The sequence below is a fragment of the Lontra canadensis genome, unplaced genomic scaffold (genome assembly GCF_010015895.1).
Source record: "Lontra canadensis isolate GAN:19392208 unplaced genomic scaffold, GSC_riverotter_1.0 scaffold59, whole genome shotgun sequence".
Classification (NCBI taxonomy): domain Eukaryota; kingdom Metazoa; phylum Chordata; class Mammalia; order Carnivora; family Mustelidae; genus Lontra; species Lontra canadensis.
Genome location: NW_022631053.1, coordinates 1688128 through 1713908, shown reverse-complemented (window position 1 = coordinate 1713908; position 25781 = coordinate 1688128). Strand labels below are relative to the sequence as shown.

General features: G+C 39.7%; 1 protein-coding gene across 1 annotated transcript in view; it reads left to right on the top strand.

The window, feature by feature from the left end:
• The window catches only part of SP1 (Sp1 transcription factor), a 45930-nt gene extending 21496 nt beyond the window's left edge, over window positions 1–24434 (top strand). Inside the window, exons 4-6 of the mRNA XM_032876656.1 lie at window positions 18708–18876; window positions 21071–21270; window positions 22345–24434. Coding sequence (XP_032732547.1) covers window positions 18708–18876; window positions 21071–21270; window positions 22345–22658 — 683 coding nt within the window. The 3' untranslated portion in view covers window positions 22659–24434. The remainder of the gene's footprint in view (window positions 1–18707; window positions 18877–21070; window positions 21271–22344) is intronic.
• Window positions 24435–25781: the final 1347 nt, after the last annotated feature.

Sequence of the window (25781 nt, the reverse complement as noted above, 5' to 3'; positions counted from 1 at the left end):
TTTATTTTAGAGAGAGAAGTATTGGGGGGGGCGGGGGCAGAGGGAGAGGGAGGAGAGAAACAGAATCCCTGCCGAGCATGGAGCCCAGACCCAGAGGCTCCATCTCTCAACCCTAAGATCATAACCTGAGCCAACAAAATTGAGAGTTGGGACATTAACTGAGCCAGCATGGCACCCCTATATCTCACTTTTAAAGTGGCGATTTTAATTACAATGTAATATTGTCAAGTTGTTTGCCACAATTTCTTATTTCTCTTTTGTCTGATATTTTGGTAGTTTCAGATATTCCTGTATTTTAAATATAGAATATAATAGACCTACAGTTTTCTCATTTTGAATCATTTACTTAGAATACATCCTTAGAAATGAAACACAAGATGGGATTGGGAGGGAGACAAACCATAAGAGACTCTTAATCTCACAAAACAAACCGATGGTTGCTGGGAGGAGGGGGAGTATGGAGAGGGTGGTTGGGTTATGGACATTGGGGAGGGTATGTGAAATGGTGAGTGCTGTGAAGTGCGTAAGCCTGACGATTCATAGACCTGTTCCCCTGGGGCTAATAATACATTATATGTTAATAGAAATAATAAACTTGTTATCTCAAAAAAAGAATACATCCTTAGGAGTTGGTTTGCTGATTCCTTCATTACATAATCAATATTAAAAGAACAGAAAACATAACATTTAAAATATATTAGATAAAATTTATCTGAATTTTACATTGCCATATTAAGTAGAAGGTGAAAGAAACTAGTATGGGAAAAGAAGTATGTAAATGCATAGATGAGCACCTGTATACTATCATTAAGTAGCATTTCTTTCTTTCTTTTTATTTTTTAAAGATTTATTTGTTTTTTAGAAAGAGAGCACATGAGAGCAGGGGGAGGGGATGGGGAAGGGCCAGAGGGAGAGAATCTCAAGCGGACTCCCCACTGAGCACAGAGCCCTTTGCAGAGGGGCTCAGTCCCATGACCCTGAAACTACGGTCTGAGCCAAAACCTAGCCAAAACCTAGTCGGAGGCTCACCTGACTAAGCCACCCAGGCGTTCCCATAGAGTAGCATTTTTGTCTTACATCTTTTTGTGATACTGTTGTTGGCAGTTTAAAGATACGTTTTTGCAACACTAGTATAAATGAGAGTATCTCCTTTTAGTACTTGTCTAGTAATCTAGATAAATTAAGACAAGGTGAGGTCTAGCTCTTACATTATAAAGTGACTTTAGAGTTTATGCTTAGGGAGGGGTTAAAATATTAGCCCATAGTATATCAGATTATATAATTGTACTATGGGCATTACTCATGCCTAAACTTTGAGGAGCCTATCATTAAGAGGTACCCAACATGTAAGTGCTATTTACCTGGTCACTTCAGGGATCTCAGAATGGTGTGGATCTGAAGAGTTACTTCTTCAGTTCAGATTTTTATATATAATGTAGCTATTATTATTATAAATAGGTAAAGTTTGTGCGTATGAATATTGAGAAGATGAAAAAGTGATTTGTTGGGATGGTAGGTTTTGGGATGTTTCCCCTCTTTTTGGTTTCCATTACTTTTTAAAAAATATTTATTTAAGTAATCTCTTACACCTCGTGTGGGGCTCAAACTCACAACCCCAAGATCAGGAGTCACATGCTCCTCCAACTCAGCCAGGCAGGCATCCCTTGTTTCCATTACTCTTACTAGTACTCTAAATATTTTTTAAAAATCTTACTCACAAAATATGATAGATGGCTATTACTATTCCTTTTTCATCAGGCCCTACTAAAGAAATTAATCTGGTCTTACTGGTGAGATCGTCTCTAGGATACCTGAGTTTAAAGTACTTATTTTGGGGGCGCCTAGTTGGCTCAGATGTTAAGCATCTGCCTTTAGCTCAGGTCATGATCACAGGGTCCTGGAATCAGGCCCCACATTGGGCTCTGTGCTAGGCAGGAAACCTGCTTCTCCCTCTTCCTCTCCCACTCCCCCTGCTTGTGTTCCCCTTTCTCACTGTGTCTCTTTTTGTCAAATAAATAAAATCTTTTAAAAAATTAAATAAAAAAATAAAGTGCTTATGTTCCCTGTGATCATCTGTACTTTCCTTCAGCATTTTTTCATGGTTTTATCATCACACAGCATCTCATTACTGTATTTTATCCAGAAAATTCTCTGAAAACATGACGCTTAATTGGTACTACTTCTCCTTTCAGAACAGTATTGTGTATTCAGAATGGTTGTTTCTGCATTATTAATCAACTCTAAACTATTTTTAATGGGAATCAAATATCATTTGAATGCTTGATATGATTATCCTTTTTCAGTGATAAATCCAGTGGTTAGAAGCAAAATATTAAATTACTGTGCATTTTATTTTTTTGTTTCACAGTTTTTTATTGGTGCTATTTTAGAGATATTGATGATTAAATTTGATACTACAGTTGTCCTAAATAAATTCAGAATAACATACTGTGAGTAGTAAGAGTGCATATATAGATACGAGGGAAAAAACATTAAAAGTCAAATTCATCTCTTATTTTACTAATATACAGTGATTTATTAAGTCCCTCCCATGTGTTCAGTGTAATGCTAAAGGTATGCTTTATATTAATTTAATTAGTCCAGTATAATCATATCTTTTTTCCTGATAGGGAGAATAAGGCTCAAAGAGGTTACTCTGCTTGTAAGTGGTGAAACTAGGGTTCAATCTAGGTTTGTCCAACTGCACCATTATAGTGCACTACAGTGTATTTAATGGTTCTGATTAATGATCAGAAGCTCCTAATAATTTTAAAATGTCTGTTAATGGATATGAACAGACCCTAAAGTCGGTCAAAAGGACCTCTAATTTGAAAACCAGCAAGGTTGGGGGCACCTGGGTGGCTCAATTAAGTCTCTGAGTTGATCTTAGTTCAGGTCTTTATTTTATTTTATTTATTATATTTGACACAGAGAGAGAGAGAGAGCACACAAGCTGGAGGATCAGCAAGCAGAGGGAGATAGAGCAGACTCCCTACTTGGCAGGAGTTCCTCGTGCATGGGGGTTGAACTCACAACCCTGAGACCAAGACCTGAGCTAAGATCTAAGATCTGGGGTGCCTGGGTGACCCAGTGGGTTAAGTGTCGCCTTTGGCTCAGGTCATGATCCCAGAGTTCTGGGATTGAGCCCGCATCGGGCCCCCTGTTTGGCGGGGAGCCTGGTTCTCCCTCTGCCTGCTGCTCACCCTGCTTGTTTTCTGTCTCTTTGATAAATAAATAAAACCTTTCCCCAGGAAGTTATCACTATGGTGAAAGTTGGGTGAAAAGATAAGACAATTCTTACTCATTTCTTGGTCTTAAAAAATAGTTTTCACTATGGAATAATGTTGACAGAGTTGGGAAGTAGGTGAAAATCTTGGAATTTAGAAGAATTTCAGTAGGTTACTAATAATTAAATTTTGAGATCTTTTAGTTTTTTTGGACACAAAAATAGGGAAATCTGTACCTTTGGATTCATGACCGATAACGTAAGACTGGAGTTTTTAGTAAAGAAACATTACCAAAGCTGAAAAAAAAAAATCTGGTTTTGATAGACATTTGAATTACACTTCCTCAAATGTTCCCATTTGTAATTTGTGGACTGCCTTTCCCCCTTTTTTTCTTCTAACCTCTTTGCTGGGAAGGTAGACTTTAAAAACTATCTATCACTTAGTTACAGCGACACCTACTGGTAAGAATCCTTGACATCACTGTGCTGATTGCCTCCTACTTGAACAAAACTACCCATTTACTGAGATGTTAAATCTGTGAAACATTGTTATTAATAAAAGGGTGAGATGCACAGGCTGATTTTTTAATTTTTTTTTTGCTTTGTCTTTGTGTTGGTTTTTTTTGTTTTGTTTTGTTTTTTTAAGATTTTACTTGAGAGAAAGCTGGAGCAGGAGCAGGGGGAGGGGCAAAAGGGTGAAGGGGAAGCCGACTCCCCACTGAGCAGGAAGCCCAATGTGGGGCTCAGGGGCTCCATCCCAGGACCCTGAGATCATGGACCCATGCTGAAGGGAGATACTTAATGTACTGAGCCACCCAGGCGCCCCTGTGTGTGTTTTTAAATGATAAAAGTTAAATGATCATGGGGCGCCTGGGTGGCTCAGTCCTTAAGCGTCTTCCTTTGGCTCAGGTCATGATCCCAGGGTCCTGGGATGGAGCCCTGCATTGGGCTCCCCGCTCAGCGGGAAGCCTGCTTCTCCCTCTCCCACTCCCCCTGTTTGTGTTCCCTCTCTCACTGTGTCTCTTTCTCTGTCCGATAAAGTCTTTAAAAAAAAAGTTATAAAAGTTAAATTATCATATTATAGAAAATATGAGAAACAGAAAGGAGAAAAACAAAACTAATAACTACTCTCCATCACAGGCAGCAGTTTTGGTGTGTTTTCTTCTACTTTATTTAAATTTTAATGTACTTATTTATTTACTGTAAGATTTTATTTATTAATTGTCAAGAGAGAGAGAGAGAGGGCGCTGGCAGGAGCACAAGCAGGGGGAGCAGGAGGCAGAGGGAGCAGGAGGCAGAGGGAGAAGCAGACCCCCTGCAGGGAGCCTGATGCTGGACTCAATCCCAGGACCTTGGAATCATGACCTGAGCTGAAGGCAGATGCTTAACCGACTGAGCCACCCAGGCGCCCCTAATGTATTTATTTTTTAACCATAGCTTTATTCTTGGCATGCATGTAATTTGTTCCTTGGTTGGTTCACGAATATGGCATAAGCATTTTTTCCAAGCTGTTATCCTTCAGTTAATTATAAATTTTACTGACTGCCTGGTATTCCATCAGGTTACTTAACAGTTTCCTCATTGTACCCATTTTAATCAATTTCTTATATTGGTTTTTTTCTTTTTTTAAAGATTTTATTTATTTATTTGACAGACAGAGATCACAAGTAGGCAGAGAGGCAGAGAGAGAGAGAGAGAGAGAGAGGAGGAAGCAGGCTCCCTGCTGAGCAGAGAACCGATGCGGGGATCGATCCCAGGACCCTGGGATCATGACCTGAGCCGAAGGCAGAGGCTTTAACCCACTGAACCACCCAGGCGCCCCTATATTGCTGTTTTAAGTATTTTGTTGGTTGTCTGTTCAAATGACTCTTTCCATATTTGGATTTTTTTCAGTTAGGAGTATTTTTATAGGCTGACCTTTTCCTAAAGGTTAAGTTTTTGTGTTTTTGTCTACTAGTGAGGTTGAAGTTTTTCCTTCTTTTTTTTTTTTTTTTTTTAAAGATTTTATTTATTTATTTGACAGACAGAGATCACAAGTAGGCAGAGAGGCAGACAGAGAGAGAGGAGGAAGCAGGCTCCCCGCCGAGCAGAGAGCCCGATGCGGGGCTCGATCCCAGGACCCTGGGATCATGACCCGAGCCGAAGGCAGCGGCTTAATCCACTGAGCCACCCAGGCGCCCCGAAGTTTTTCCTTCTGCTTGTTCATAGGTAGTATTAGTTGATTTGTCTACTGGCACTATAATGATATTCTTAGGAAGTTGCCTGGGCAATTTTTTTAAAATAAAGAACTTCATTGTTTTTTAAAATTTGAGGAGTGCCTGGGTCACTCAGTTGGTTAAGTGGCCAACTCTTCATTTTTTAAATTTTTTTAATTTTTTTTAAGATTTTACTCATTTGTCAGAGAGAGACCAACCAGAGAGGGAACACAAACAGGGGGATGGGAGAGGGAGAAGCAGGCTTGCCCCAGCGCAGGGGATCATAAGACCTGAGCCAAAGGCCGATGCTTAATGATTGAGCGACCCAGGCGCCCCAGTTGGCCAACTCTTGATTTCAGCTCAGGTCATGATCACAGGGCCATGGGATTGAGCCCTGTTTTGGGCTGTAGGCTGGGTGTGGAGCCTGCGTAAGATTCTCTCTCCTTCTCCTACTCCTAACTTCCACCTCCCCCAAAATAAAAATAAATAAAATAAAATTTGTTGAAAATAACTTCCTCAAGCTCTTATTTGCTTCTTTATAATATAGAAGTTTTTTATTTTTATGTGTCAAGTGAACTGATCTTTTGTGATTTCTTTAATGAATTTTAAAATAATATAGAAATGTCTTTTCAAAGTTTAATAATTTTCTTTTCTTCACATTTTTTATTTATTTATTTTTTAAGTAATCTTTCCCGACTGAGCAAGCTAGGCGCCCCTTCTTTTCTTTACATTTAAGTGTGTATGTTTGTGTTTTTAACTCCCCTCCCTTTATTTTCCATGCTTTATATTTCAGGGGAAAATATGAAGAAGACAACCTCTCATTTAAAGAAACCAGCGTTAATGTGTTTGAATTTCTTGCCAGGCTTTCTTTCTAGACATTTTTGTAAACATTGAACTTTATCTGCCCAGAATTATTTTTGAACTGTCAGGGCAGAGGTTTCTAAAGTTATTTTGAAATTAGAGCAGTCTCTGAGTCTCCTGACATCTAGAACAAAAAAGGCAACTAGAGATACTACTTTCTGTCCTCTGTGTTACCTCACTATGTTTTGGCTCACTACAGTTTAGCACATAACATTACTGTGTAGAACATAGCAGATGTGCAATAAAGATTTATTGAATTAGGGGCACCTGGGTGGCTCAGTGGGTTAAGCCTCTGCCTTCGGCTCAGGTCATGATCCCAGGGTCCTGGGATCGAGCCCCGCACCCGGCTCTCTGCTCAGCGGGGAGCCTGCTTCCTCCTCTCTCTCTGCCTGCCTCTCTGCCTACTTGTGATCTCTGTCAAATAAATAAATAAATAGATAGATAGAATTAAAATTAATGAACTATTTTTCTTCTCCCTCCTTCTGTGTACCCCCCATCCCTTGTGCAGTTATAGGTTGTTTCTTTTTTCAGTTTTCCCTTTTGAGTATTTTCTCCTTTTTCCTTTTCTCTTCCATTTTTAAAAAGGAATGTTTTGAACTACAATTTGCTTTTTAAAACATCCTAATTGAGTTATAACACATATACCACACAATTCACCCATGTACCCAATGTACAGGTGAATAGATTTTAGTACATTCACACAGTTGTGCAACTACCACCACAATCTAATTTGAGAACATTTTCATTACCCCCAAAAGAAACACCATGTGGCCCATTAGCTGTCCTTGCCTAGTCTCACTTCTCATTCCCAGTCCAGGGCAACCACTGTTTGCAGTCTCTATAGATTTGCCAATTCTGGACATTTCATAAAATGGAATAGTGTATAATGTGGTCTTTGTGACTGGCTTCTTTCAGTTAGCATCATGTTGGCAAGCTTCATCTGTGTTGCAGCATGTATTAGTACTTAATTCTTTTTTATTGCCAAATACTATTTCATTTTGTAAATATGCCACATTTTGTTTATCCATTCATCAAGTTGATACACACTTGGCTTGTTTTACTTTTTGGCATTATAAATAATGCTCTTTTGAACATTTATATAGAAGTTTTTATATGGATGTATGTTTTAATTTTCTCTTTGTTATATACCTACAAGTGGAGCTACTGGGTTAGATTGAATTTTAGTGAGTTTCTTTGTATTAAAGATCTTAAAAATACAGTCATTTCATCTGCTGAGGATCCATTCATCCTCCAGTGGATGTCTGAAACTGTGGATAGTACCGAATCCTAAATATACTGTTTCTTTCCTATACATGCGTATCTGTGATAAAGCTTAATTTATAAATTGGGGACTGTAAGAGGTTAACAACAACAATAATAAAATAGGGCAGTTATAATAATATATCAAAGTTATGAATGTGGTTTCTGTCACAATATCTTATTGTAAAAAATACATCTTAATTGTACTGTACTCAGTACAATACTTACTGTATTGTATCCTTTCTGTGATGATGTAAGATGACAAAATGTCTACATGATAAGATGAAGTAAAGTGAATGATGTAAGCATTGTGACATAGTGTTAGGCTATAGTTGACCTTCTCACAATAATGTCAGGTGGATCATCTGCCTCTGACCATGATTGACTGTGGGTAACTGAAACCACAGAAAGACAGTCTGCAGATAAGGAGAGATGACTGTATTTATTGCTTCTCTTTTGTTCATGTTCCTAACAGTCTTGCTGTTTCGTTTATGTCCCAGAAACTGAAGTTCCCTGTATTCAGCCATTAAATTCTGACTGTTTTACTCCAAAATATGTTTTATTCATGCTTTTCTCTTCATTGGAAGAGAACTGTGCTTGATTTTTGTTTTGTTTTGTTTTGCTTTTGTTGTTGTTAAGTACGCTCCACACCCAGTGTGGAGCTTGAACTCATGACCCTGAGATCAGGAGTCTCATGCTCTACCAGCTGAGCCAGCTAGGCACCCCTCACAGCCTACTTTAGACCTTTTTTAATTTTTTACCATTATTGAGTGGAGTAGCCCAGACTATTCTACTTTTCTTTTTTCTAATACTCCTCCTTGGGCACCTGGGTGGCTCAGTGGGTTAAGCCTCTGCCTTCGGCTCAGGTCATGATGTCAGGGTCCTGGGACCGAGTCCTGCATCGGGCTCTTTGCTTGGCAGGGAGCCTGCTTCCTCCTTTCTCTGCCTGCCTCTCTGCCTACTTGAGATCTCTCTCTGTCAAATAAGTAAAATCTTTAAAAAACAACAAAAAAACCCTAATACTCCTCCTTCCAACTCTTATGCTCCTTTTATCAGAGCATGTCATTAGCACTTTATAAACTATAAGGCAGATATTATAGTTGATTTAATTTTATATCTTCCCAGTAAGATAAAATCTCTGTAATGGTCATGATCCCATCCAGCCATCCCCAGAGTTTAATATAGTATCTGACACATGTTCTTTTTTTTTTTTTTTTAAGATTTTATTTATTTATTTGACTGAGAGATCACAAGTGGGCAGAGAGGCAGGCAGAGAGAGGGGGAAGCAGGCTCCCTGCTGAGCAGAGAGCCCAATGTGGGGCTCGATCCCAGGATCCTGGGATCATGACCTGAGCTGAAGGCAGAGGCTTTAACCCACTTAAAAATTTAACCCACTTAAAAATTTAAGTTCAGTTAACATATAATGTATTACTGGTTTCAGGGGTGGAGGTCAGTGATTCGTCAGTCTTATATAATAGCCAGTGCTCATCACATCACGTGTCCTCCTTAGTGTCCAGGCAGAGGAATTTTTTTTTTAAGATTTTATTTATTTATTTATTTGTCAGAGAGAATGAACACAGGCAGAGGCAGAGGGAGAAGCAGGCTCCCTGCTGAGCAAGGAGCCCGATGTGGGACTTGATCCCAGGACGCTGGGATCCTGACCTGAGCCAAAGGCAGCTGCTTAACCAACTGAGCCACCCAGGCGTCCCGGCAGAGGGATTCTTAAGCAGGTTCTGCGCTGAGCACAGAACCCAGCTTGGGGCCCCATCTCATAACCCTGAGATCACAACCTGAGCTGAAAGCAAGAGTCATTTCTACAGCATACTTTTAGGGAGGACACTATAGGGATAAGCCCTAAAGGAAGTTTATATATAGTAAAGCCTATAAATTATCTGTATGTGTGTATGTGTGTAATATGCAGTAATAACTCTATAATTAGGAAAGATGTAATGTGGAAAAAATGAGCTTAGAAGCAAGGCTATATGGATTTGTATCGAGCACAAATTACTAATGAATTAGCAAGGGCCTGTGTTCTGGAACAGGAGGAAATAAGTTTCTGGTATCTGTTCTTTATTCTGGTGTGGTTTAATTTAATATAAAAGTATTAGAATTTTTTGTTAGATGCTTATCCACTTACAGTTCTGGGAGCTGGACCAAAAAAAAATTAAAGGCTCTTATCAGTTTGTCACCCAACAAATAGTGACACAAAATACTGGTAGGATATACTGAGGTGTGTATAGACTGTATAGTTAAGAAAAACTATAGGCTTAGCATGGTCATGACATACTTTAAAAAAAAATAATTTCGGGGTGCCTGGGTGCCTTATTGAGCCTCTGACTCTTGATTTCGACTCCAGTCATGATCTCAGGGTGTCATCAGGCTCTGCTCTGGGTGTGGAGCCTGCCTCAGATCTCACTCCCCTCCCCCACCTGAGCACATACACTCTTTCTCTGTCTCTCAAATAAATAAGTCAGTCTTTAAAAAATAATAATCTTCCTTCCTTCCTTTCTTGTTAGGGAATGCATATTTAACTGTATATACCAGAAAACCTATTACAGTGTCTTAACCAGGTGTGTGGGTGCTTATTGTTTTTATGTAACATGGAGTCTAAAAGTAGTGAGTCCAAAGTTGGTGTGGCAGCTCAGGGTAACAGTAGGAACCCTGGCTGTGTTTACTTTTGCCTTAGTGTGGGACAGTTGCCATGCTTGCAAGGCAGCTGCACCACCTTTGGGCATTGTGACCTCTTCCCAGACAGGATAAAGGAGGGAAAGGTGAAGCTTGATAAAGGAGGAAGCAAGCTGAGTTTTTCCCATTTAAAGAGCTTTACTCAAAGTCTTACCTAGGCAATTTTGTTTTACATCTGATTGGCTAAGACCTTGTCACGTGGCTACTTCTTATCTGCAAGGGTATCTAGGAAGGAGAATATTTGTAACCTGGCACTATGTTAGCCTGAAAAAAATCAGGTGGCTTTAAGGCAGAAGAGGAAGAGAATGAAAACTGGGAACAAGTAGTAGTATCTACTTTGAGCACCGTAGCCTAATGCACATGCATACATATACCATTGAAACAGCCACAAGGAGAGAATGAGGATTTCACCTAAATTATTTTGCTTATTTATTTATTTTTTAAAAGTAATCTCTATGCCCAGTGTGGGGCTCCCAGCTCACTCATGACCCTGAGATCAAGAGTCACATGCTCTTCCTGCTGAGCCACCTGGGCATCCCAAAGTAAAATACTTTAAATTCAAATTAGAGGGGCCTTTGATGGCTCAGTTAGTTGAATGTTCGACTCTTGAATTGGGCTCAGGTGGTGATATTGGTCAGGGTCCTGGGATCGACCCCTGCAGAGGCTTGGTAGGGAGGCTTCTCAAGATTCTCTCTCCCTTCTGTTCCACCCCACACTCACTCACTCTTTCTCAAATAAATAAATCTTTAAAAAAAAAAAAATAAACTCAAGGAGATTGGAGCATTTGGCTGACTCGGTAGGGCATGTGACCTTTGATCTTGGGGTCATGATTCAAGCCCCATGTTGGGCATGGCACCTACTTACTTAATTATTTAGTTAATTAATTCAAATTAGAAGAATCTCAGAAGTTAGGTGATTAGAGAAAAGGAGAATTTGAAAAGAGAAGTGACAGACCTCAGGAAAAAATTAGAAATAAGAAAAACTTATTTCAGAAATAAAGGTGAAACTAAAAGGAACACATAAATGAAGAAGTGCAACAAGTAATGACTCAATAAAATAAAAAGTAAAGCAAAATTAATTTTTTAACAAAGGTAGAAAGAGAGAAGCTTTTAAAAATCAAAAAAGAGGGGCGCCTGGGTGGCTCAGTGGGTTAAAGCTTCTACTTTCTGCTCAGGTCATGGTTTCAGGGTCCTGGGATCGAGCCCCCCATCGGGCTCTCTGCTCAGCAGGGAGCCTGCTTCCTCCTCTCTCTCTTTCTCTGCCTGCCTCTCTGCCTACTTGTGATCTCTGTCTGTCAAATAAATAAAATCTTAAAAAAAAAAAAATCAAAAAAGAGGGCGCCTGGGTGGCCAGTGGGCTAATAAGCCTCTGCCTTCAGCTCAGGTCATGGTCTCAGGGTGCTGGGATCGAGCCTGGCATCGGACTCTCTGCTCAGTGGAGAGCCTGCTTCCCCCTCTCTCTCTGCCTGCCACTCTGCCTACTTGTAATCTCTGTGTAAAATAAATAAAATCTTTAAAAAAATAAAAATTAAAAAAAGAGGTAAAAGGAATTGAGAAAAAAATGCTATACTAATAGGCAAAGAGGGGCATGTGGGTGGCTCACTATTGGTTAAGCATCTTCCTCAAATCATGATCCCAGTGTCCTGGGATCAAGTCCAGCTTCTCCCTCTGCCTGAGGCTTCCCCTGCTTGTGCGTTCATGTGCACGCGCACAGTCTCTCTCTCTCTCTCTCTCTCTCTCTCTCTTAAAAATAAATAAGTAATATCTTAAAAAGAAAAAAGAAAAACTTAACATTCATATGAACAAAGTCCCCAAGGAAGAAAGCAACCAAAGCCATGGGATGGAAAGAAAACTTTGTGCAAGTGTGTCTGGGTAAATTGATTCAGAATTGCCAGTACAGAGACATAGTTTAGTAAAACTGATGGACTTTAAGGGTAAAAAAAAAAATCATTCAGGCATCCTAGTAAAAAAAGACCTAATCACTTAAAAAGGAAGGAAAATGAATTGTCACTAGCCTTTTTTTTTTTTTTTTTAAGATTTTATTTATTTATTTGACAGACAGCAAGAGAGGGAACACAAGCAGGGGGAGTAGGAGAGGGAGAAGCAGGCTCCCCGCTGAGCAGAGAGCCCGATGTGGGACCTTGATCCCAGGACACTGGGATCATGACCTGAGCTGAAGGCAGATGCTTTACGACTGAGCCACCCAGGTGCCCTTGGACTTATTTTTAAGATTTACTTACTTTTTAGAGAGAGATCGGGAGGGCAGAGGAAGAGGGAGAAGCAGACTCCCCGCTGAGCACAGAGCCTGACATGGGGTTAGATCCGAGGACCCTGAGATCATGACCTAAGAGTCAACTACTTAATTGACTGAACCATCCAGGTGCCCCTTGCACTAGATTTACTGACAGCATGTTTAGTGTCAGAATGCAGTGGATTAACATTTAAGAAAATCAAGGAAATAAAACATGAACCAAGAATTTTATATTCAGGGCGCTTGGGTGGCTCAGTCATTGGGTGTCTGCCTTCAGCTCAGGTCATGATCCCAGCGTCCTGGGATTGAGCCCAGCGCTGGGCTTCCTGCTCAGAGGGAAGCCTCCTTCTCCCTCTTCAGCTCCCCTCTGCTTGTGTTTCCTCTCTTACTGTCTCTCTCTCTCTCTCTCTCTCTCTCAAATAAATAGGTAAAATCTTTAAAGAAAAAAGAAGAATTTTGTATCCAGATAAAGACTCCTCTAAGTATAAGAACCACAGACAGTTCATTAAAGATTTATCTGAAAGAGAGAGAGAGAATGGGTGGGGTAGGGGGGGCAGAGGGAGAGAGAATCTCAAGAAAACTCCCTGCTGACCGCAGAAGCTGATGCAGGTCTCGATCTCACAGTTCCGCATCATGATCGGAGCCAAAATAAAGAGTTGGATGCTTAACCGACTGAGCCACCTGGGTACCTCATACCACAGATAGTTTAACACTAACCTGTAAGAATTGAAGAAAAAGTGTTCAGGGGCGCCTGGGTGGCTCAGTGGGTTAAAACCTCTGCTTTCAGCTCAGGTCATGATCACAGGGTCCTGGGATCAAGCCCTGCGTTGGGCTCTCTGCGCAGCAAGGAGCCTGCTTCCCCCTCTATCTCTGCCTGCCTCTCTGCCTACTTGTGATCTCTCTCTGTGTCAAATAAATAAATAAAATCTTTAAAAAAAAATAGTGTTCATATCATCTGTATGGAATCTACTAGAGCTTCAAATAACTAAAATACCTACAGAACCAAACTGTGATACCTTATTTCTCTTACATTAAGAGAAACTAGGAATATTAGGAATACTTGAAGAAATAGCTGATTTTATATCTAGAGTAGGAAATTAGTATTAAATGTGGGATATTTTGGTAAAGGACAGAGGAGTCAACTTGGTAAGTTACTGTGACCAAGTGTAAGATAAGATAGTTTGAGTATCTATAAGGACGATAACCACAATGGATTGAAACATCAAATAAGTTTAAATCCTGAGTTCATATTGATGCACAAAGGACTGACTGCAGAGGGGTATGAGGGAACTATTTGAGATGGTAGAAATATTTTATATCTTGATTGTATTAAACGGTGACACTACTTCTGTATACGTTTATCTGAACCTTTCTCAACCTTAGCAACATCAATATTTTGAACCAGGGAATTCTTCGTTTAGGAGGAGTAGCAGGTTGTCTTGTACATTGTAGAATGTTTATCAGTAGTGGATGCTAGACGTGACAATCAAAAATGTCTTCATATGTTGTCAGATGTCTCCTGGGAAGCACAGTGGCCCTGGTTGAGAACCCTGGTCTAAACTTACTAAAAGGGTGAATTTTTACTGTGTGTTAATTATGTCTTAGTAAACTTGATTTTTTTTTAAATTTTATTTTTTATTAACATATAATGTATTATTAGTCCCAGGGGTACAGGCTTGTGAATTGCCAGGTTTACATACTTCACAGCACTCACCAGAGCACATACCTTCCCCAGTGTCCATAACCCAACCACCCTCTCCCTACCCCACTGATTTTTTTTTTTAAGTTTATTTATTTAAGTAATCTCTGCACCCAGTGGGCTCAGACTCAGGACACTGAGATCAAGAGTTACATGCTCTTCCAACTGAGCCTGGCAGGCTCCCCAATAAACCTGATTTTTAAAAGGAAGAGTCCTAAAAAAAAATAATAATAATAAATAAATAAATAAATAAAAGGAAGAGTTCTTAGTCATTCTTTAAGGATTCTAGGAAGCTATTTTAAAAACTAGTAATTGACAGACTCGCATTTATTTCATCTCTTATGTTAAACTGTATCTCAAGCATAACTAAGTAGTCAAGATAGGGATGAATTTGGAGCCCATCTATAAGTATTTTTTGGTATTATATTTTACCACTTCCAGTTGTCAGCTTCTCTGCCATTAAAAATAACATTTTTCTTTTTCTCTGATTTGCTACGTATGATTCACTTGCATTGGGAAGCCAGATTAATAAAATTATTATTCTGAAAAATAAAGGATAGTATATTAGAATTATCTATTTCTGTTTTATTTCTTGATTTAAGGGTGTATTCTGGTATCCCTCATGCTTAAATGATTTGTTACCAGTATTCTGTTTGAATGTGGCCGAACACACGTATACTTTCTGTACTGAGTTTAAATTCTTTGGATTAATTTTGCTGTGCAAAATGAAACATGTTCAGAAAACTCAGTGTGTGCTTAATATAGGTATCATTTTGAGTATCATTCATACTGTGTTAATACTTACTGAATTAAAGAACACAGTGTTCTCAAAATCATTCCAGAGACCAGATGAATAGAGAAGTATATGGGAACTACCCTTTTGAAAATTATTGAGTTTCTTATTTCATCTTATTTTAGTATTGCCCAAGTTTATTCTCAGAGAAGAATAGGGTATTTGACTTAACATGGTGGTCTCCTTAAAAGTTCATGACTTCAGCACACTTCTTCACTTTGAAGAAACTGAAAAAGTGTGTTAACTACCATAGCTATTTCAATAACTGATGCTAGAGGCAACCACTGGGTTGGGCGAGACTGTCATTAAACTGTGCCTTTGGTTTACTTGTTATTTTCATCATGGAAAGGAAAATCTTTAATTTATTTCATTGCTTAACCAGTCCCACATTTTAAGATAAAACTGTCCTTTTTCCAAAACTGTTATTAAAAGAGGCTGGAAAAAAAAATAAAGAGGCTGGAAACAGATTCTGGTCTGATGTTGATGTTTTGTTGGTATTTCATCCCTCTTTTTGTTAAATGAAACTCATTTAACTCCATTTCCACTTTTCATATTAAAAAAAGTCCTTTGAAATCATACTAGAGATTGAGGAGGATTATTAGTTTTGACTGTCCATTTTATAAGAATTAGAAAGAGGCTTAGAGATGTGATTTTATAGCATACTAATACCTCAGCATTTCTTTGTTTCCCTTTTTACTGACATACCATGTTCTAAATGTTACACTTATGTTTCAATAAAATGGAGAACCGTTTTCTTCTTTCAGTTGCAGCAAGGGAGAACTTTGGGGTTTAATGAATTGCTTTTCTGATTTTAATGGAGTAAGGTTAGTTTTGAAAGTAGATCAAAGATAAGTTGCTTGTATGGACCATGGTTTTGCTTACTGTGTTTCTGAAGACCTATTGTAGATACTAACAGGATCTATAGTTTTATAATTTCTCTTCTGAAGTTAATTTTTGATAGATAACAACTGGTGATACTGAATAGCATTCTGTCGCCCACTGAGCTTTTGGGGCCTATTTCTTTTCTTTTCTTTTAAGATTTTATTTATTTATTCGACAGGGAGATCACAAGTAGGCAGAGAGCAGAGGAAGCAAGCTCTCTGCTGAGCAGAGAGCTCAAAGTGGGGCTTGATCCTAGGACCCTGAGATCACGACCTGAGCCAAAGGCAGGGGCTTAACTCACTGAGCCACCCAGGTACCCCTGGGCCTATTTCAAGAGGAGAAATTGTCTATCCCCATTATGGGGAGTTTCCACTCAGTTTCACATGTAGCTTTTAAGGCAACTTGATTAAATAAAATAGCAGTGTATATCTTACTCCATGATTTCTCACTATGGTTTGCCCACAAAATGATTTCCTAATAAAATTGACTACACTGTGTTAAATGTTGGGACAGATACCATGCTAAGCACCTTACAGTATTATTTCATTTGTTTTTCACAATAACTTTATGAAATTGATATTTCATCCCAGTTTTTGCCAGGGAAGAAACTGATAATTTGAAAAGTTTTACTGGCTCACTGTCAGAAAGCTAATCAAGTGGATGTGCAGGGACTCATATATCTGTCCTACTCCAAAATCTGTTCTTAACCCTGTACTCTAGTCCTTCCAGTTTAGCTCTGCCAATACCATGAAAATCTCAAAACATTCCCATTTATTTTAATTTCATAGGCTTGTTCTTAGAAGCGGTAGAGTGAGGGGTACCTGGATGGCACAGTTGGTTAAACATTGGACTCTTGGTTTCCTCTTGGATCATGATCTCAGGGTCCTAAGATTGAGCCCCACCTTGGGCTTCCATGCTCAGGAGGGAGTCTGCTTAAGACTTTCTCTCCCTCTTCCTCTCCCCACCCCTAGTAAAATCTTAGGGATGCCTCGGTGGCTCGGTCCGTTAAGCATACCTCTCTTGGCTTCTCCCTCTGCCTGTCACTTCCCCTCCTTGGGCGCTTGCTCTCTCTCTGATAAATAAAATCTTTAAAAATAAATAATGACATACATACATACATGCATAGAAGTGGTAAAGTGAGAAAGAAATCATGAGGAGAGTTTATTATTAGGCATAATAACTCAAAATTACGTTGCCGCGCTGAAGAGTGGAGAATAGGTACAGAAGTAAAACCAAGAGCTGAGATTTGTAGATGTTGTTTGTTCCTTTATACAACAGATAAAAACAAAGCCGGACAATTTAAAATCTCCATTTATAGGAATCTTAACTGTGGATAGTCATTAACTTTTTTACAAGTGTTTTCACAGATGAATACGTACTGTTAGTTGATGCTTTGAAAACTTGAGGTTATGTTACTTCTTCCTTTGAAACATTACTTTTGTCCATTGGCCTAGAGTAGTGTTTGAAAATGTTAAGTGTGACCTGTTAGTGCTTCATAAAATAAGTATACTGCATTGTGACCGTCTTCTGTAACAGCACATAACTTTATCTCATTCTTTTTTTTTTTTAATATTTTATTTATTTATTTGAAAGACCGAGATCACAAGTAGGCAGAGAGGCAGGCAGAGAGAAGGGGGAAGCAGGCTCCCCGCTGAGCAGAGAGCCTGACATGGGGCTGGATCCCAGGACCCTGGGACCATGACCCGAGCCGAAGGCAGAGGCTTTAACCCACAGAGCCACCCAGGCACCCCTGTCTCATTCTTTTTCATGGGTGTATAGTGTTCAATTACGGAAGTTTATCATAATTTACTTAATTACTCTGATGTATACCATTTGATTGTTTCTAGTTTTTTTGTTATAAAGCTATAGAAAATATTTTTGTCACATATTTTTATATACTCATGAGTAGGACATTGCTTATTCAAAGTGGAATTACTTTGAAGATACACATTTAAATTTTTTTAAATGTAATTTTATTTTTTAAAGTAAGCTCTGTGTCCAACATAGAACTTGAACTCACGACCTTGAGATCAAGAGTCAAATGCTCCACTGAGCCAGCCGGGAGCCCCTAGATTTTTAATAATATCGCCAAATTGGACTTCAAAATGTACTGATTTATCACCACCTATATATAAAAGTGCCTATTTCCGGGGACACCTGGGTGGCTTAGTCTGTTAAGCATCTGTCTTTGGCTCAGGTTATGGTCCTGGGGTCCTAGGATTGAGTCCCGCATTGGGCTCCTTGCTGAGCGCAGGGCTTGCTTCTCCCTCTGCCTGCCTCTTCTTCCCGCTTGTATGCTCTCTCTCTCTGATGAATGAATAAAATCTTTTTTTAAAAATGCCTATTTCGGACGCCTGGGTGGTTCAGTCGCTAAGCGTCTGCCTTCGGCTCGGGTCATGATCCCAGGGTCCTGGGATCGAGACCCACATCGCGCTCCCAGCTTGGCGGGAGACCTGCTTCTCCCTCTCCCACTCCCACTACTTGTGTTCCCTCTCTCGCTGTGTTTCTCCCTGTCAAATAAGAAATAAAATTAAAAAAAAAAATGCCTATTTCCCCATGTCCTTGCTAATGCTATGCATTGTTATTATTAGAGTTTATACTTTTCATGTTTTTTTGTTTAACTTTTGTGATCTATAGATGAAAAGCTACAAAAGTCCTCTTAGAGTTGCATTTTATTTTTTATTTTTATTTTTTAAAGATTTTATTTATTTGAGATTTAAGGATGGATGGCACTATCAGTAAATGTGGCTTCAAAGCTGTGACGAAATGGTGCTATAAATGTAAAATGTTACTGAAATGACCACAGCTTGACGATCTCCTCTACTTTACCCTGATCCCTTTTTCTCTTAATTTAAGGTGATCATGGAGCTCAGCTTGGCCTCCATGGGGCTGGTGGTGATGGAATACATGATGACACAGCAGGTGGAGAAGAAGGGGAAAACAGCCCAGATCCACAGCCCCAAGCTGGTCGGAGGACCCGGCGGGAAGCATGCACCTGCCCCTACTGTAAAGACAGTGAAGGAAGGTAAGTTGACCCAGTCAGGCCAGTCTCTTAAGAGTATAAAGGAGAAAAATTAATGGATTTGGAGGTAAGCAAAAGAGGGTTAATTTTTTAACATTTAGGACTTGGCAGTGTTGTAGAGGAACCAGAGATAGTACAATACATTTGATTGGGTTATATTATAGGATTTTGGTTCCAGCTCAGATCCTTTCATCTACTCTAAGACCTTGGGCCTTAATAGGTGCCTGCCTTCTCCAAAGATAAGGTTAAAATCACATGGAGCCAACTGGTCAGGTGATTGTTACCATATGTCTGTTTTGAGATGGTTTAACAAGGTTGCTTATAAAATAGTCTTGCAAAGAAAAAGAAACATACTTACTATAATGATTTTTTATAGTGATTATGTGAGAATCGTAAAGGTTTACAGAGTTTTATTTTCTCTCACAATAGACAGAAATGCTTACTCCAGATAGAAAATTCTTCCATCATAGAATCAAATGTGTCCTACAGAACAAAGTTTTGGCAAATTTTTCTTACTAGTAAAATATTTGGTTTTATTCAGTATTATCTCTGGAAATTTCCACATTATATTCTTTTTCGTTAACTTACCGCTTTTGAAAGAAAATAGAAAGCCATACAGATTTTTTTAATGCCTTTGAAAAAAAATCTGTTTAAGTTTTGTCCTAACAAAATAAGTACAAAGATACAAAAAGATACAAAAATAAGAAGAGCACCAAAACTAAATATAATTTGAGTCCTTTTTAGGTTAACCCTACATTACAGGAAAAATCTGAATCAGAAGCACTGATTGATACCTGACTGGCTCAGTCAGTGGAACGTGTGACTCCTGATCTTTGGGTTGTAAGTTCGAGCCCCATGTTGGGTGTAGAGATTACTTAAAAATAATAAAATCTTTAAAAAACAAAACAAAACAAAAAAACCACTGAGTACAATAGAGTTTTCATCTAACAAAACGTAAAGTGCATTTAAATTTTCAAAGGAAACTCTGATTTCCACCTAAGTGTGATTTCATTTCTGTTATGGTTTTTTTCCCCTCTGCTCTTAAAACCCAAGAAAAGTCCCTCTTAGAAATCTCCCCAGTGCCCACTAATGGATCACACATGGAACAAATTGGTTTGGCAAAAACATTTCAGAGCTGATTCAAGGGAGGAGCTTAGGAACTGCTTCATATAGGGGATATATGTATATAATTTTTTTTTTTACATCTCCCCCCCCCTTTTTTTTTAACATACCATGAATTAGGGTTTTTATTCCTCTGATTTAACTTTTATCCAGCCCATCTTCTTTTACTCTGAAGTCCCTGATAGTGCTCTAGCTTTTCAGCTTCTAATCTTCACCATTTGGCTCTTGACCTTTATTTTAGGAAATAGGTTCATAGTTGTAAAGTATCATGTTTCTTTAAAGTTCTCCACCAGGTGTTTAAATGGAGAGACCTTTTGGTCCTTAAGTACTTCCCCAGCCAAAAATGTACCATATTCACTGTTCCCATGGAAAATGCTTATGTTGAGATTTAAACTTTGTGAAAAATACAAGAAAATGCCTCACAGACTTTACAAGTCTTGAGAGCAATTAATCTCTTCACATGTCAAACATCAGAAGGATTAAGGAATAGAAAAACAGGAAAGAGTAAATATCCAGTAGAGAGGAAACTTAAAACTTGAATTAAGGGTATTAAGAATCAGAATCAACTAAAGATTTATCTTTTTACTTTATTTTATTTACTTATTTAGAGAATGTGAGTGGGGGTAAGGGTAGAGGGAGAGGGAGAATTTCAAGCAGACTCCATGCTGAGTGCAGAGCCCAATGTGGGACTTCATTTCACTACCCCGAGATCATGACCAGAACCTAAATCAAAGTCAGATGCTTAACCGACTGAGCCACCCAGGCACCCCTAAAGATTTATCTTTTGGTACTAAAGAGAAGTCTTCTCTTCTTTCTTTTCTTTTCTTTTTCTTTCTTTCTTTATTTTTTTTAAAGTAAACTCTACCCCCAACACGAGGATCGAGTTTGTGACCCCAGGATCAAGAGTTGCATCCTCTACTGACTGAGCCAGCCAGGTGCCCCAAGAGAAGCCTTTTTTTTTTTTAAATAAAAATTTGGGTTAGTTTTGAGTGGGTCAGGTAATAACTGCTGACACTGGGGTTCTTTAATTTTTGTCTCTGGAATGCATGATGAATAGTTGTGTTCTTATTTTTAGGGGCTCTGGGGATCCTGGCAAAAAGAAACAGCACATTTGCCACATCCAAGGCTGTGGCAAAGTATATGGCAAGACCTCACACCTACGGGCACACTTGCGCTGGCATACAGGCGAGAGGCCATTCATGTGTACCTGGTCATACTGTGGGAAACGCTTTACACGTTCGGATGAGCTACAGAGACACAAACGTACACACACAGGTGAGGAGCCTGGGAAGAGAGAAACGGTAATAGAATAGAAAACACAGAATGTATCTATGAAATAATTAAATTTCTGAGCAACTTAAGTTTGAAAGTGAATGGGTAGAACATAAATGGAATTGAAGTTAATCTGGAAAAATTTTCAGAAGGAAGGGGCTAGGTTTTTAGTGGCTTTTTTTTTTTTTTAAGGATTTTATTTATTTATTTGACAGACAGAGATTACAAGTAGAAAGAGAGGCAGGCAGAGAGAGAGGGAGAAGCAAGCTCCCTGCTGAGCAGAGAGCCAGATGCGGGGCTGGATCCCAGGACCCTGGGATCATAACCTGAGCCGAAGGCAGAGGCTTTAACCCACTGAGCCACCCAGGTGCCCCTCAGTGGGAGTTTTAAAGGAAGATCATGGCCCCATTATTATTCTTAGTCTCAGTCCTGCCTTACTTTTCTACTATAGTCCTTCCTTTTCTTTTTCTCTTTTTTTTTTAAGATTTTTTTTTTAAGATTTTATTTATTTGACAGAGATCACAAGTAGGCAGAGAGGCAGGCAGAGAGAGTGGGGGAGGCAGGCTCCCCACTGAGCAGAGAGCCCAACATGGGGCTCAATCCCAGGACCTGAGACCATGACCTGAGCCAAAGGCAGAGGCCTAACCCAGTGAGCCCCCCAGGCGCTCCTCCTTTTTTTTTTTTTTTTTAAGTTTTTATTTATTTATTTGACAGAGAGAGATCACAAGTAGGCAGAGAGACAGGCAGAGAGAGGGGGAAGCAGGCTCCCTGCTGAACAGAGAGCCCGATGTGGGGCTCCATCCCAGGACCCTGAGATCATGACCTGAGCTGAAGGTAGAGGCTTAACTCACTGAGCCACCCAGGCATGCCTAGTCCTTCCTTTCTGAGTAATCTTTGAGCTTTACTTATTTTTCTCCCCCCCACAAAGAAAAAGATACTCAATAGATTTTTCTTGTTTTTATCACCTTCTAAGAGTGCCTAATACTCTGTTTAATGTAGTTTGAAAACAGTGAATTGAACAAGTACCCTGCTTCCTAAGATGTCCGTTTCTTATCTTCTTTCTCTTCTTTTACTAAGGTGAGAAGAAATTTGCCTGCCCTGAGTGTCCCAAGCGCTTCATGAGGAGTGACCACCTGTCGAAGCATATCAAGACCCACCAGAATAAGAAGGGAGGCCCAGGTGTATCCCTGAGCGTGGGCACTTTGCCCCTGGACAGTGGGGCAGGTTCAGAAGGCAGCGGCACTGCCACCCCTTCAGCCCTTATTACCACCAATATGGTAGCCATGGAGGCCATCTGTCCAGAGGGTATTGCCCGTCTTGCCAACAGTGGCATCAACGTCATGCAGGTGGCGGATCTGCAGTCCATTAATATCAGTGGCAATGGCTTCTGAGATGAGGCACCCAGGGCCAGAGACATATGGGCCATACCCATTAACCCTGGGATGCAAGGTAGCATGGGTCCAAGAGACATGTGGGAGAGAGAGCCATGAGGCATTAAAATGCATGGTGGTGGGAAGAATTGGGGGAGGGATACAAGAGAAGAGATGGGGTCTTGGCACCCACCTATATCATCAGTACCTCCTTAAAGTGGGAAACATTAGTGAAAATTCTGTTGGTGCCACCCTTTGATGAGCATTTGTTTGACCCCAACCAGTTTCTTAGACTTCTTACCCCCGCCTCCCCTTCCTGCATTTCCCTTCTCAGCTCCCCCATGATGGATCCCCCCCTTTCCTAAAGCCATCATGCCTTGATAAATATATATGATCATTGAAATACTTTTTAACAAAAAAACAGATTCTATATTATATATATATTATATATATATATATAAAAGATATATAGAGATGCATTTGCAGGGGTTGGCTGGGAGGAGGAAGGAGACCATTCTGTGACCAAAATACCTTGGTCATTTTTTTATATTGCCTTATTTCCCTATGGCTGAGCCTTGTTGTGACACATCAAGCTTTTCTATAGATGTTGTCTTGGCTTCCCACCAGATTAAGCATTCATATGCTCTGCTTTTAGTTTATATATACATACATAATGTTTTTCCTTTCTTAATTTTGTCTTTTTATTTGGGATCAGCTTCTTGCACTCCTTTCTTGACTCAACCTTTCTGTCTCCCTTTCTCTCACCTGATCACTTTATGTTTTGGTTTTGGTAATGATCCCTGGATGAGGCACTTCTGTCAGTCTTTTAAGGTCCTTGGTCCCAGCAGCGGAATGGAGAGCCTTGAAGCCCAGGCTGATGCTTGAGGTAGCTGTGGAGAGAGTGTTCAAAATACTACTGACGCAGGCACCCTCTTGGCGCTGGAGAGTTCAAGGCATCTCTCCTTATTAGCTGCTCTAAGCATCGAGAGTCTTTCTGTGGAGTTGTACAAGAGACCCTTTAAAGGTTATAATCTGGGATCAGTTTGTATAAACTGTCACAAAGTGGTCAAGAAACAGGTAGGGGCTTTCAGTAGGAAAATGATATGCCCAGAAGTGGAAGTGACTCAGAGTGGTCCAGTTCAGGAGTTAGTGGAGTATTTGGACTTTTGTACAGCTGTCTTCCAAAGTAGCTCTAAGCTTTTTATGGGTTTTTGAGGTCACATTCTGAAAGGAAATGTACTTCCTCTTTTGAACATCCCCCGTAGTTTCTTTTTCATGTTATTAAGGAGCATCAGCCAATGAATCTGTTCCGTGTTTCCATTCTGTAAAACTCCAGAGCATGCACAAGTGGCAAGGCAGTGGTTCTTTGATCTTTTCCCTTAACTCTTCCTTGGGTGGTTCCTAAGGGAAAAGGAAGCACATGATCATGGGAATGATAGCCCAGAACAAAAAGAAATCTTGTCTTACCACTGTGGTTTATAGGAGAGATCGGGAGACACCATCCTGCTTTCTCCATGGCCTGATTCCTGAAGAGACTGATCCAAAAATTATAGCGGCAGGGAACTCTTAGTGCATTTGGCACTGAGATTTAAATGCAACCAGAGTTGTCCTCAAGGCCCAGCCATTAAAACGTTGCCTCTCTTGACCTTCTGGTATCTTGTCGGAGAGCTTTTCACTGTGAGGAAGTATGGAAATGGCTGTGTGTATGTGTGTAATCTGTTAGGTTGGGGATAGGTTTTCTGTTAGCCTATACTAAAAGAGACCTGCAATAAAAAATTGCCCTGATCTGATAGAAAATGAAGTGTTTGTGTATGACTGTGTGTGAATGTGTGTTTGTGCCTGTATATATCTACACACAGATGAGAAATTATATTTGAAATTGTTGGAAAATCAAATTCAGCTCAAAAATGCCTTTCAGGCCCATTACCTAGTAATCTGTCTTAAAACCTGGGTATGTTCCTGAGGTCATTTCTTTGCTTATGCTAAATTAGTAACAATTAATGATGGGGGATATTCAACTGCACTTTTGAAGAAAAAACTATTTTTGTGTTTGAAAGTGAAACCAACATCCAGATCTATACCAGAGTCCTAGTTTCTTTCATAAATCTTTTTACCTTGATTACAAATAGATGATGCTATGATTCTACTATATATTTTGTATCAAATCTATCCAAAGTAGGGTCTGGGTAATTTTGTGTTGTTTAACCTGAAATATAATAACTGTTGATACTCTAAACAGTAGTTCGCTCCATTTGGTCCTTTCTCTGCAGACTTAATACACTCAGGAACTATTGCAAGGAACTTTCCCCAGATCAAATTCTGTTAACACTGCAGTAAAAGTCATCCGTGTCCAGCCACTTATCACACCCCCTTTATTCCCATTGAAAGGCAGAACTCAGAACCTGTTATTTTATGTCTATAATCATGTACATAGGCATCTTTTGGAGGAAAGGGGCAGGATAACTCACCGGAGTGTGCAGTATTTTACTAGAGCATTTCAAGGAATGGAATCTTCCCCAGTATGAAATTAATTTGATACAAACTAGCTTAATGATGCTGAGGACTACAGGTGTTTGGAAGGTTATTTGATGATGATTTTCTCTGGGATGGAATGCTGGTTTACCCTCAACCCCCTTCACGAGCATTGCTGTAAGTGAATTCATAGTCCGTTTTTTCCACTTACCTACCCTCTTTCCTTATCTCCAAGGAAGCTCCAGATCCAGTATCTTGTTTGGCACCCAAACTGAAGCAGCTTCTGCTCTTGTCTCCCAGCAGCAGTGAGCTGCTCAGTCTTTTCCACAGGGAGTTAGGAGCCAACATTCCTTGAGTCATGAGCTTATTGCTGAAAATCCCTTTCCCTGAACATTTTGGCCAGCAGAAATTAATGTAACTGACAGGCATATTGATTCTAAAGTTTTTTTCATGAGTTGCTTTTTTATTTAAAATTTTTAAATGACCAAACCTTTGGGGCAGGGGATGCCCAGAGGAGTGGTAATATTAAAACCCTGATTCCCTTGTCCATTCAGGTTGCCCATATACATTCATCTGTGTACCATTTGACTGTCTCACTTTTAACCCAGAGCGGTAACAACCCACACCATCTTCCTTCAGGGACTTCCCAGCTAGTACCCTGTTTGTGGGTGC